This window comes from Nomascus leucogenys, chromosome 14 (assembly GCF_006542625.1).
Source record: "Nomascus leucogenys isolate Asia chromosome 14, Asia_NLE_v1, whole genome shotgun sequence".
NCBI lineage: Eukaryota > Metazoa > Chordata > Mammalia > Primates > Hylobatidae > Nomascus > Nomascus leucogenys.
Genome location: NC_044394.1, coordinates 18,210,151 through 18,224,201, shown reverse-complemented (window position 1 = coordinate 18,224,201; position 14,051 = coordinate 18,210,151). Strand labels below are relative to the sequence as shown.

The following is a 14,051-nucleotide window of genomic DNA, read 5'->3' as shown; positions in this document are numbered from 1 at the left end:
AATTATTAACACAGGGGAAGACATGCTCTCTGGAAGCTGGAGTGTGCAGGCTGGCCTGGCACAGCCATGCAGCTTCTGGAGTTTCTGTTGGTTAGAGATTCAGGACTAGCTTGGCGGGCAGTTCAGGCTTGGAGGTTTCTCTTATAGTTGCATTAAATATCAGATGAAGCTACAGTCATTAGCAAGCTTTACAGGAGCCAGAGGATCAACTTCCATAGAGGCTCACTGACATGGATCACTCATGGCTGGGTGTCAGCAGGAAACCTCGGTTTCTCTTTATAAAAGTCTCTCCACAGGATGGCTGGAGTATCCTCATGGCATGGTAGCTGATTCCCTCAGAGGAAGAGGTCCAAGAGAGAACAAGACAGAAGTCATAGTGACCTGGTTCATTGAAATTATGGCTGTCACCTCCACAGATCACATACACAAGCCCTGATTCAATATGGAAAGACCGTACAAAAGCACAAATAGGAGGAGAGGATCATTGGGGGCCATCTTGGAGGCTAGCTATGTCACACATTATCTCTGAAATTGCTATTTTTTAATTTTGAAATTTTCAAACATACATAAACGTAAAGAACTTGGTATAGTGAACTCCCATAGACCCATCATTCATATTCAGTAATGATCAAGGAAATGCCATCATTTTATTTTGTACAAATATCCCTGAGAAACATGCTCTTTCCACCTCCAGCCTTCATCTAAACATCTTATACTAACTTTCTTTAGATTTCAGTATTCAGGCCCTCTCCTTCTCTTCTCTTTCTGGTATGTTTATGGGGTAGAGGTAAGACCAATACAAAGAAAGAAGGCCCTTTATGCTGTGCATCTGGGCTTTTTCAGACATCCTCTGAAACCTAGGCAGAGTCTCCGAAGCCTCAACTCTTACACTCTGTGCACCCATAGGCTTAACACCATGACCATGTGGAAGCCACCATTGTGACTTGTACCCTCTGAAGCAGTGGCCTGAGCTGTACCTGGGCCCCTTTGAGCCATGGGAGGAGTGGCTAGGATGCAGGGACTAGTGTCCCAAGGCTGTGGAGGGCAGTGGGGCACTGGGCCTGGCCCATGAAACCATTCGGTCCTCCTAGGCCTCTGGGCCTGTGATGGGTGAGGCTGCTGGGAAGGTCTCTGAAATGCCTTTGAGGCCTTCCACCACCCTCTGGTGGTTTTGGCTATTAGCACTTGCCTCCTTTTTACTTAATGCAAATTTCTGAAGTCTGCTTGAATTCTTTCTGAAAATAGGCTTTTCTTTTCTACCATTTGCCAGGCTGCAAATTTTCCAAACTTTTATACTCTGCTTCTCCTTTAAATGTAAGTTCCAACATCAGGTCATTTCTTTGCCCATGCATATGAGCATAGGTTCTTACAAGCAGACAGGCTGCTTTGCTGCTTAGAAGTTTCTTCCACCAGGTACCCTAAATCATCACTGTCAAGTTCAAAGTTCTACAGATCCCCAGAGCAGGGGCACAATGCATTCGGGTTCTTTGCTAAGGCATAACAAAAGTGACCTTTGCTCTAGTTCCCAGTAAGTTCTGCTTTTCCAGAGACCTTGTCAGCCCAGCCTTTACTATTCACTATCAGCACTTTGGTGACAACCATTTAACCAGTCTCCAGGGAGTTCCAAACTTTCCCTCATCTTTCTGTCTTCTTCAGAGCCCTCCAAACTCTTCCACTCTCTGCCCATTACCAAGTTCCCAAGTTGCTTCCACATTTTTAGGTATCTTCATAGCAATGCCCCACTCTTCAGTCCCAATTTTCTGTATTAGTTCGTTCTTGCATTGCTATAAAGAAATACCTGAGACTGGGTAATTTGTAAAGAAAAAGGTTTAATTGGTCCACAGGTTGTACAGGAACCATGATGTTGGTGTCTGCTCAGCTTTTGGAGACACCTCAGGAAACATAATCATGACAGAAGGCGAAGTGAGAGCAGGCCACTTCTTACATGGCAGGAGCAGGAGCAAGAGAGTGAGTGTGGGAGGTGCCACACACTTTTAAACAACTAGATCTCACAAGAACTCACTACTGTGAGGACACTACCAAGGGGGATGGTGCTAAACCATTTATGAGAAACCCATCCCCATGATCCAGTCACCTCCCACCAAGCCCCACCTTCAACACTGGGGATTACAATTCATCATGAGATTTGGATGGGAACACAGATCCAAACCATGTCAGTAGATCTAGGGTGGGGCCTGATATTCTGCATTTCTTTCTTCTTTTCTTTTCTTTTCCTTCCTTCCTTCCTTCCTTCCTTCCTTCCTTCCTTCCTTCCTTCCTTCCTTCCTTCCCTCCTTCCTTCCTTCTTTCCTTCTTTTTCTTTCTTCTTTTTTTTTTTTTGTTTTTTGACAGAGTCTGACTCTGTCACCCAGGCTGGAGGGCAGTGATGCCATCTTGGCTCACTGCAATCACCACCTCCTGGGTTTACGCAATTCTCATGCATCAGCCTCCTGAATAGCTGGGATTATGGGTATGTGACACCATACCCGGCTAATTTTTGTATTTTTAGTAGAGATGGGGTTTCACCATGTTGACCAGGCTGGTCTCGAACTCCTAAGCTCAAGTGATCTGCCCACCTTGGCCTCCCAAAAGTGTTGGGATTACAGGCGTGAGCCACTGTGCCCAGCATACTCTGCATTTCTTTCTTTCTTTGTTTTTTTTTTTTTTTTTTTTTTTTGAGACAGAGTCTCGCTCTATTGCCCAGGCTGGAGTGCAGTGGTGCGATCTCGGCTCACTGCAAGCTCTGCCTCCCGGGTTCATGCCATTCTCCCACCTCAGCCTCCCGAGTAGCTGGGACTACAGGTGCCCGCCATCACGCCTGGCTAATTTTGTTTTTGTATTTTTAGTAGAGACAGGGTTTCACCATGTTAGCCAGGATATTCTCGAACTCCTGAGCTCAAGTGATCTGCCCACCTCGGCCTCCCAAAAGTGCTGGGATTACAGGCATGAGCCACCGCGCCTGGCCCATACTCTGCATTTCTAACAAGCTAACAAGATGGTGCCAATGCTGCTGATCCACAGACCACACTGTGAGTAGCAAGATTCTAGAGCTGTGCTGCCCAAATTGGTAGCCACCAGCCACATGTGGCTATTTAAATTAATGAAAATTAAGTAGCATTATAAATTACTTCTTCAGTTTCCCTAGCCACCCTTCAAATGCTCAAGAGTCATGTGTGGCTAGCTACCCTACTGAATAGCACATCATCACAGAAAGGTCCACTGCATGGCAGTGGTATAGAGAATTGACTCATAGTAACTCTCCTACAGCTGCTTTTTAGACCAGAACAATTATTTATTCACAGCAAAAGAAGACCTGGGCAGGGTAAACAGCAACAGGTTACTTATAGTATTTATTTCCCCTTTCTGGAACGGACAACCCAGTGTTCCTAAAGACAATATGGAAGGTTGTTTGGTTAGCTCAGCACTTGAGCAAAAGAGGTTGGATATGTTTACCAGATTGTGAGAATGGATGAATTGCTTTTCTTCACACTAGAAGTATATTTCTCTTAGTAACTAGTATTGGGCATAAGAATCAGGGCTGAGAATGCTGGGGGAAAACGTCCTATTAAGCAACTGCCTTTTGGCTGGGTGCGGTGGCTCACGCCTGTAATCCCAGCACTTTGGGAGGGCAGGGTGGGCGGATCACGAGGTCAGGAGATGGAGACCATCCTGGCTAACATGCTGAAACCCCGTCTCTACTAAAAATACAAAAAATTAGGCGTGGTGGCACGTGCCTGTAGTCCCAACTACTCTGGAGGCTGAAGTGGTAGAATGGCCTGAACCGGGGAGGCAGAGCTTGCAGTGAGCCGAGATCACGCCACTGCACTCCAGCCTGGGCAACACAGCAAGACTCTATCTCAAAAACAAAAACAAAAACAAAAAAGGAGCTGCCTTTTGACTCCTTTTTAAAGACATAATATTTTGTCTGTTTACATATCTGCTTGTTCATTAGAATGTAAGCTCCTTGAGAGCAGGGATTTGCTCTGGATCTGACTCCTATTAGGCATTCAAAATATATCTGTGAATTAATGAATCAATAATTGTATCAGATTAGCCTATTTATTATATGTTAGTCTTCCTCAATGCCTTGTGGAGGGATAAGGATGGAGCATGATTCTTGGGCTTGGATGAGTCACAGATGTATAGTGGCTGTGTGACTTTGGGTATTTCACTTCATTCTGCTAAATCTCATTCCATTATCTTTAAAATAGGGATAGCAATAACACCTAAGCTTGCTTTAGAAAATTATTTTGAGGATCAAATGAGCTAACAGTTGTGAAAATGCTTTGTAATTTATAATTATTATCTTTAAAAAACCCTAGTTTTTTGGGTGAGAGAGTCTTTGGTCTCAATGTTAATATATGTACAGATCACCTTGCACAGGTGTCTGCCTTGTTCTTGCATTCTAGGTTATTACCTGTTTGGAACATCTACTCATATTTTCAAACTGTCCCTCTCTGGGCAACTAGCTTTCGTAATTTACAAATATTTACAAATGTTTAACAAATTTAAAAGTTAAAAACAAATTTAAAGAAATTATCCACACGGAAGTACAGGAGAGAAAAAAGATTGAAGAAAAAAACGAGCGTCCGGGAACCAAGGGACAGTATAAACAGGTCTAATATTCGTGTCATTAAAATCCAGAAGGAGAGGAGATTGGGCACAGAAAAAATATGTAAATTAATAATTGCCAAAACTTCCTATTATTGGATAAAGATATAAATTTACAGATTTAAGAGGCCTGTTAAACCCAAACAGGATAAACTCACAGAAAGGCATGGCCAGAAAAATCAAACTGCTGTAAACCAAATGTAAGGGAGACCTAGTCTCTCCCCAGATCAAAGAAGAAAAAGAAAAAGAAAAGTAAAGGTGAAGCGGTATGGTATACAGTAGTCCTTGGCCACAGACATGAGTTAACAAACTTTGTTTTTTTTTTTTTTTTTTTTCTGCATCTCTTAGAAATTTTGCTCCTTGAAGTCGCCATGTAAGCATAATTACAATTTGTTTTTGTGCTGTCGAAAGGGCATATGAGCGATTTTCTTTCATGTGAGACTTGTAACTGAACCAATATATTCTTAGGTAGATTTTCAGTAAGTAGTCATTGGAAAATGCTATATTTTTAGCCTTTAAAAATAAAGTCAAAACCTCAAAATATCTGTTTTAGGAGGGCGTATTCTCTTAATCTTTTTATTTTTCATTCTAGAATTGGGCAACACCTTATTCTATAAAATAGAACATAGCAAACTTTAAGGTCAAAGAGATGTAGAATTTGATTGTGGGAATTTTATCAAAAATGTCAAGGTTCAAAAAATTTTACCAAAGTAGGATCACAGGTCGGTGTGAAATAATAGTCACTTATCTCAACTAGAGTGGTAATTAAATGGCTTCAAAAGGCAAATGCAGAAAGTTATATAGTTGTAGAAAAACCTGAGTTCTTTATTAGAGAGTTTTCATAAGTGATCACATAGAATAAAGACAACATGAAGCACAGGGGATCATCTTGATAAAATGCAGAATCTTTGTTTTTTTAGACCAATTACCTAACAGGTAAAGGAAAATCTTTCATTATTTCCAAGAAAACTAAATATCACATTTTTATTATCTAATGTCTGGCTGGTTGCTTATACAGTTACTGTATATGTAAAGTGAGACTCATTCATTTTGAGTTTCTGTATGAAGCTTTGCCAATTAAGCAAGAAAATGATCATTTTCCCAGTAGGTTTTACTTTAGTATGTCAAGAGGGTCATATAACCAGTGTCTGAGGGAAAAAAATTGAAGCTGAAAAATATGTTTTTGGTTATTTCTTTCAATAAGTAAGCATCTTAAAATTTGGATTGCCTGCAATCACATGACTAAAATTAATTAATTACAGTCACCAATTATAAAGCAAGGACAGTTGAATATAATGTTAATTTTAAAATAGCTATCATATGTTTTTTTTCCCTTTTTTTTTTTTGATACAATCTCTTGCTGTGTGGCACAGGCTGGAGTGCAGTGGCGTGATATTGGCTCACTGCAACCTCTGCTCTCTGGGTTGAGGCGTTTCTCATGCCTCAGCCTCCCGAGTAGCTGGGATTACAGGCATATGCCACCATGCCCAGCTAATTTTTGTATTTTTAGTAGAGATGGGGTTTTGCCATGTTGGTCAGGCTGGTCTCAAACTCCTGGCCTCAAGTGATCTGTCCGCCTTGGCTTTTTAAAGTGTGGGATTACAGTTGTGAGCCACCACACCTAGCCCTTCGTACTTTTCTTAATGAGACATACACGAATTTCCTGTATCACTTTTACCGGTTATAAGAATTCAAATTTGGTCACAATACTGGTATCAGGTAACTTAGAAGACTCAATTTTCCAAAATTAATTATTTGATACTCTAATTTTTAGGGATTTGGTAATAGATAATAAGTTTAATGGTATAAGTTTAAAAATTTTATTTTTATAGCAAGAGTGTGTTATGATAGTGTTAATTTGGTATGATTGTTGTAATTAACACCTATCTGACTTCAGGTGTTAATGGCTAAAAGACTTTCCTTTTCTCATTTTTATGTTTCCTAGTATTTCTCTGAACTCTATTAATTTAGTATTTGTGGACTTTCTTGCACTATTGACCTGTTGTATTCTAATAAACTTTTATCTACTTTTATAAATAGTACAATTAACACCAAAAGGTGATGAAAATGATAAATAACAGCTTTGGGTTTTCGTTATTATTGTTGTTATTGTGGTTTTGAGATAGAGTTTCACTCTGTTGCCCAGGCTGGAGTGCAGTAGCGCAGTCATTGCTCCCTGTAGCCTCAAACTTATGAGGTCAAGTGATCCTTCTGCCTTGGCCTCCTAAAGTGCCCCAGGTTTTAAGTTTTCTCTTCCTTATTATTTTTTCAGCTAATTCAACTTTTAAGCTCAGTATCAGTGTTCTGAAATGTTTTTGGTAGGTATTCTTTATGAGGATGACCCTTACCTCCTTTCACCACTCCCAGGGATGATGGAAAGGTGTCTCTTCCACTACTGTACAGATCCTGCAACAAAAGCAGTTTTTGTCCTTTGGAGCTAAAAAGTTGGGAGCTATATTGATTTGAAGCCAGTCTTTCAAGAATAATTGAGTAATCCATCTCGAATGAAGAAATATAAGAAAAAGATTCCTCCAAATGGAATGAGAAAGGAAGAGGGAAGTTGAGAAGTTTTAGAACTGTTTGAGCAAATATGAATGCCCTTTATATATGGCCACAGAAGTAGATTGTGGCTTAGCTCACCTGATTTTGTCTGTTTTTCTAGTTGATACTAATCATTGTTATTACATTAGTTTCATAGAATTCATTGTGTTCATTCTAGCCACCATATCGTGTGGGCACATCTGACAAAACTGAATGTCTTCATCTTGTTTTCAGCTAATGGTCAAAAGCCATTCAGTAAAACTCACCATTTGGACTGTTATAATTCACCTAATAAGTTAGTTGGATATTTTGTTTGCTAATTGAACATAAAATGCTGAAGATATTTGCCCATTTCTATTTGTTTAAAATAAATTTTGTTTGCATGTTGAATTTTCTCTTACTGTGCATCTTTTATGTGTGAGCACTGTTTTTCTGCACAGTTTTGAACGTCAAGGAGCAGAGTGGTAGAAAATGTGCAGACCCTCAAAATAAGGTCCAGACATTGGATTTTAATTTTTAAATCTCTCCTCTCAGTATCTGATGTTGTTCACTTTTTATATAATGTACTGTCCCTCTATGTCACAATTAATTCTTGATATTTATGTTACACAAGATAGACTTTTGTTTAAATCTCAGTACTTGGAGAGTTTTCTCAGTTTGATATTAGGGCTACAGAGAGAATTTGTTGAAGTGTTAAGATAAATACATACTAATTTATATTTTAACTAGAGGTTATCCATGCTCAAGGATTTATTGTGTGCTTAGTGACATGTAATAATCAAGGTCATATAGAACCCTGAAGTTGAAGTTGCTTGTATTTCTGTAGTGTGCACATGTATTTGAGACCTTCTTTAATAACCTTCCCAGAAGCTCAGGGCATGCTGACAAAACTCTATGCTTCTCCAGTTTATTTTGTGTTTATTTTATTCTTCAAATAAATGGTAGTTTTTTTGGGAAAAGGTCTATACTGTAGCACTGTGCAGTTTTATAAGCCTCTTGGGATTTGCTCTTGCCCCTTCTAATACAAGGCAATGTGAATAATTGGAAGAGGTTTAGAGCTGATTTTCTAAAGTGTGTTTTGGTAGAATACTAATTCTGTAGATTGTTAATAGATATTATATGGGATTAAAGGGGTTGTATTATTAAATAAGTTTGGGAAGGACAGGATTAAATAATATTGAACATGTTTCTTTTGTGGAGGGCTTTTGAGAATTTTTCTTACTGCAGTGTGCTTCGTGAATTCCTAAAAGAGGAATGGATCTACAAAGATTTGAAAAGTCCAGAAACATAGGATAGAACTTATATTTAAGTACATTTACCATTGTTCTTGTGTTTACAGAGTTTTGGGCATTTTATACTTTTGTTTGCTTTTTTCAGGTTAATGATTGGGCCCATTGTTAATTTTAAAGGTACTTCTTCTGAAAGGTATCTGAAAGTTGAATAAAAATATTGAGCATATATAATTGGAAATGTAACTAACATATTGTTTAAAAATACATTCATCCTATCTTTCTTTCTCGTGCTCACTGTATACTGTATAAGGTTTCTCAGTTTTTTTCACTGGAGAGTATTTTTCATATGGATCATTTTCAGGAACTAAAGTTCCGTGTAACCTACTTTGGAAAACATAGATATGGCTCTAAAATATTCTTCAATTTGACTATATCATGAAGTGTTCAGTTTTCATAATAGTTACAGAAGAGACATTGCAGAAATTTGCTGTGTCATATTCACTGCTAGATTTTGGTTTGATATCATTATCCCAGTTCTGCCAATTACTAGCCCTGTGACTCAGCTTCAGTTTTTGCATCTACAATGGAGATAATAATAGAAGTTAATTAATTTTAAAATGTAGTACTGTAAATTAAATTTTTGTTAATTAAAAAAGTTTTTAAATTTTTTTTAATACCATTATAAATGTAAGGCCAGTCACGGTGGCATACCTTTTGGGAGACAAAAGCAGGAGGATTGCTTGAGGCCAGGAGTTTGAGACCAGCCTGGGCAACGTAGTGAGACTCTGTCTCTACAAAAAAATTTAAAAATTAGCCAGGCATGATGTTATGTACCTGTAGTCCCACCTACTCAGGAGGCTGAAGTGGGTGGATCACTGGAGCCCAGGAGTTCAGTTACAGTGAGCCTTGATTGTGCCACTGCATGCCAGCCTGGGCCACAGAGCAAGACGCTGTCTCTAGAAAAATAAATAAGTTTAAAAGTGGGAGGGAAATTGGCTAAGGTTATTGCTAAGGAAAATGACATCTTAGAGATTCCTAGAGTGAATCATTTAGTTTTAAAGATTGATCACATTGTTTATTGATTTTGTTAAGCAAAGTATTTTGTAGTAAAGATACTTAATTGTACAAAATATCACAATTTGAGTTTTCTGTCAATTATAATTTTTAAAATGACATTTATTTAAGATGAATGTTTTAAATTATAATAATACCTGTTCACAGTTGAAAATTAAAAACTATGCAGGAGGGTGTAAAAAGCAAAAGCCCCACCACATTCTCTAATCTGAATCCACTAGATGTGTAGAAACCATCCACTATTTAATCTGTCATACTTATTCCCCAGCTGTAACTACTATTAACAATTTGTAAGAAGTATCTTATGCCAAAGTCTAACTTCTTCTTTTTTTGTTTTTATTTTTTGTGGTGGAGCTGTGAGTTCTTTGGAATTGTGAACATTCTTTTGAAATATGGAGCCCAGATAAATGAACTTCATTTGGCATACTGCCTGAAGTACGAGAAGTTTTCGATATTTCGCTACTTTTTGAGGAAAGGTTGCTCATTGGGACCATGGAACCATATATATGAATTTGTAAATCATGCAATTAAAGCACAAGCAAAATATAAGGAGTGGTTGCCACATCTTCTGGTTGCTGGATTTGACCCACTGATTCTACTGTGCAATTCTTGGTAAGAAATTCTACCATAGTGGGGCTTACCCTTTTTGAGTGAATATTCTACCTTTAATTTCCTTCAGTTGAGATCCCAGTGTTTGGAGAAGGGTGCATCTGTGTTTTGACTGTGATGGCTGAATTGGGGTGAAGGAGTTGGTGGCTGCTAATAGTGAGATTGAATTTAAGCACAGAGTCCTGGGAAAAGATAAGAGGTGACTGGAAGGAGGTATGAGGGGATAGACGCCAGTGAGCTCTTCTAAGAGGGTTATTTCTTTGACTTCTGGGCATTCCTCATGCTTCTCTTAAAATGCCTGTAACAGAAGAAAGAATGCTTGGAGCTGCTTGGGAGATTTCTGTTGTCTATCCCTCAGCCAACCAGACTGAATACTCCTGCCCTACAGCATCCTGTGTATTTGAAATTTGTCACCTTTAATAAATACTGATTTCTGAAGTATCTGAGAATATAGTTTGTTTACTTCAGGTAGTTTCTCAGAAGGGCAGCCGTCAGTGAGAGATTATACAAACGCCGAGTCAGAATTTTTTGGGGGGGCAAGAAGAAGACTATTAGCCTCCAGCCTTTGCAAAAATTGTTAGTGTCCTAAGACAAGTAATTGTAGTAGCGAGAGGACTCTTTTGGCCTGATAATTCAAGTCAAATGAGAAAATAAAATGGAAGTCTTCAGGAAAATAGAGGACCTGTTATTTTATAGAATTTCAATAAAATATCTAGAAGTCTTCACTTGTGTTTCAATTCTCACCCCACGTGGTGTCTGTCCCTAAGGCACTCATTTTCTTCTTAGACACACTCCTTGTGTTCTTCTACCAAAGCTATTAACTCTGACTGGATATGACTTGCCCAGTACTTTCAGCCTTCATGCTCCTTTCTGGTTTCTAATTTATTTATTTCTTTAACCAAAACATAGAAACTGTCCAATACCTACTGCTGTGGTTTGAATGTGTCCTCAAATTTCAGGTATTGGAAACAATCCTCATATTCATTTGTTGATGATATTTGGAGGGGAGATATTTGGGAGGTAATTAGGATTAGATAAGATCATCAAGATGGTGCCCCAGTGATGGGACTGGTGGGTGGCTTTATAAGAAGAAGAGAGACCGGAGCTGGCATGCTTTTGCTCTCCCACTGAGTGATGACCTCTGCCATGTTATGACACAGCAAGAAGGCCCTCATCAGATGGGCCCCTTGACCTTGGACTTCCCAGTCTCCAGAACTGTAAGAAATAAATGTACTTTCTTTATAAATTACCCAGTTGCAGGTATTGAGTTATAGCAACAGAGAATGGACTAAGACAGAAATTTGGTACTGAGAAGTGGGGCTGTTGCTAATAGCGATTACCTAAGAATATGGAAGTAGCTTTCGAACTAGGTAATGGGTAGAGGCTGGTAAAGTTTGGAAGAACAGTCTAGAAAAAGCCTATATTTCCATAAATGGAGTGTTAGGGGTGATTCTGGTGAGTGCTCATAAGATGAGAAGACTAGGAAAGTCTGAACCTTCTTAGAGATTACTTAAGTGGTTGTGACCAAAATGTTGATAGAAGTATGGATAGCAAAGGCCATTATGACAAGGTGTCTCAGATGAAAATGAGCAATACCCTGTTGGAAACTGGAGTAAAGGCCATCCTTGTTATTAATTAGCAAAGAACTGGGATGAACTGTGTCTATGCCTAAGGACTTTATGGAAGGCTGAATTTAAGAGTGATGAACTAGGATATCTGGTGGGAGAAATAACTAAGTAGCAAAGCATTCAGGCTGCTGCATGGCTACTTTTGGCCACTTATAGTGAGATGTGAGGGCAAAGGAATGACTTAGGACAGAATCTATAATTAGAAGGGAAGAAGAGTAGAATATTTTGGAGAATTCTCAGGCTGGCTGTGTGGAAAAGAATGAAAGAGAATTTTCAGGAGAGGAACCCAAGGTTGTGACTAGCAACCCTTTGCTGAGCAGATTTGTACAAATAGAAGGTATCTTCAAGACAATTAGAAAAAAACCTTGAAGGCATTTCCAGAGATCTTTGAGGCTGCCCCTCCCATCACAGGCCCAGGGCTCTAGGAGGTCAGAATGGTTTTCAGGAGGGTTTGTGGGGTGGTACTAATTCTGCAGGCATGTAGAATGCAAGAGCTGTAGGGGCATGGATTCCTCCACCTAGATTCCAGAGGTTGTTGAAAACAGTCTGGGGGCTCAGGCAGAGACCTGTCCCGGGGGAAGAGCCACTGCAGAGAGCCTTTCTAGAGCAATGCCCAGTGGAAATGTAGGATTAGAGCTGCCACAAAGTTTCTATCAGGGCAATGCCTAGAGGACCCATGGGAGCAGGGCTGCCATTGAGACCTCAGGACTGTAGAGCTACCAGCATGAAGTGCCATCTTGGGAGAGCTGAAGTCTGGGCAAAGCCATAGGGGTGCCCCAGGGGTGGAACTGAGCCTAGCAAAGTCATGGGGTGGAGCTTCCTGAGGTAGTGGAGGCTCAGCCCCCACCCCAGTTTATCCAGGAAGCCTTGACGTGGAGTCAGGGAAGATTATCTTGGAGTCTTAAGATAATCCTCTTGAATTTTGGACTTACCTGGGTCCTATCACTCTTTGCTTCTTGGATATGTCCCCCTTTTGGAATCGGAATGTTTGTCTTACACCTGTCCCACCATTGAATTTTGGAAGTAGATAACTTGTTTGATTTCACAGGCTCACAGCTGGCAGGAATTTAAGGTGAATTATGCCTTGAGTCTCATCCCCCTCAGATACCAAAATCCATGTGTTACTGGAAAGGGGTCCCAATGTAGACCCCAAGAGAGGGTTCTTGGATCTCATGCAAGAAAGAATTCGGGGCAAGTACATAGAGTAAAGTGAAATCATGTTTATTAACAAAGTAAGGGAACAAAAGAATGGCTATTCCATAGGCAGAGCAGCAGCACGGGCTGCTGAGCTGCTTATACTTATTGTTACTTCTTGATTACATGCTAAACAAGGGGTGAATGATTCATGAATGAGTTTTCCAGGAAAGGGGTGGGCAAGTCCCAGGACTGAGGGTTCGCCCCTTTTTAGACTATAGGGTAACTTCCTGAAGTTTCCATGGCATTGGTAAACTGTCATGGGGCTGGTGGGAGTGTCTTCTAGCATGCTAATGTATTATAATTAGCATATAATGAACAATGAGGATGACCAGAGGTCACTTTCATCACCATCTTCGTTTTGATGGGGTTTGGCCAGCTTCTTTACCAAGTGCTGTTTCATCAGCAAGTTCTTTGTGACCTGTATCTTGTGCGGACCTCCTATCTTATCCTGTGACTAAGAATGCCTTAATTTCCTGGGGATGTAGCCCAGTAGGTCTCAGCCTTATTTTACCTAGCCCCTATTCAAGATGAAGTTGCTCTGGTTCATATACCTCTGACACATGGATGCTCGAGTCCCTTATATAAAATAGCATAGTATTTGTGTCTAGTCTATGCACTTCCTCCCATATACTTTGTCATCTCTAGATTACTTATAATACCTAATGCCATATAAATGCTATGTAAATAGTTGTTGTACTGTATTTTTAAATTTGTGTTATTTTTTATTGTTGTATTGTTATTTTTCATTATTGTTGTTAGTATTCTCAATCTACCATTGGTTGACTCTTAGGATGTGGAGGGCTATCTATAGTTCTTTTTTTTTTTTTTTGAGACGGAGTCTCGCTCTGTCGCCCAGGCTGGAGTGCAGTGGTGCGATCTCGGCTCACTGCAAGCTCCGCCTCCTGGGTTCACGTCATTCTCCTGCCTCAGCCTCCGGAGTAGCTGGGACTACAGGCGCCCGCCACCGTGCCCGACTAATTTTTTGTATTTTTAGTAGAGACGGGGTTTCACCGTGGTCTCCATCTCCTGACGTCGTGATCCACCCGCCTCGGCCTCCCAAAGTGCTGGGATTACAGGCGTGAGCCACCGCACCCGGCCCTATAGTTCTATTACTCGATTTTAGTCATCCTTAATCCCTTGCATAACCTGAGGGATTTGT

General features: G+C 40.0%; 1 protein-coding gene across 5 annotated transcripts in view; it reads left to right on the top strand.

Moving 5' to 3' along the window:
* The window catches only part of ASB3 (ankyrin repeat and SOCS box containing 3), a 194,307-nt gene that overhangs the window by 73,755 nt on the left and 106,501 nt on the right, over positions 1-14,051 (top strand). For 4 of the 5 annotated variants that reach the window (XR_004033312.1, XR_004033311.1, XM_012501166.2 and 1 more), the window contains one exon: positions 9,813-10,070. The exons of the other annotated variant lie outside the window; for it this stretch is intronic. Coding sequence is in view for 2 of the 4 variants with exons in the window: in XM_012501166.2 (XP_012356620.2) it covers positions 9,813-10,070 (258 nt within the window). In the remaining 2 variants the exon portion in view is untranslated. The remainder of the gene's footprint in view (positions 1-9,812; positions 10,071-14,051) is intronic. 5 annotated transcript variants of the gene reach the window in all.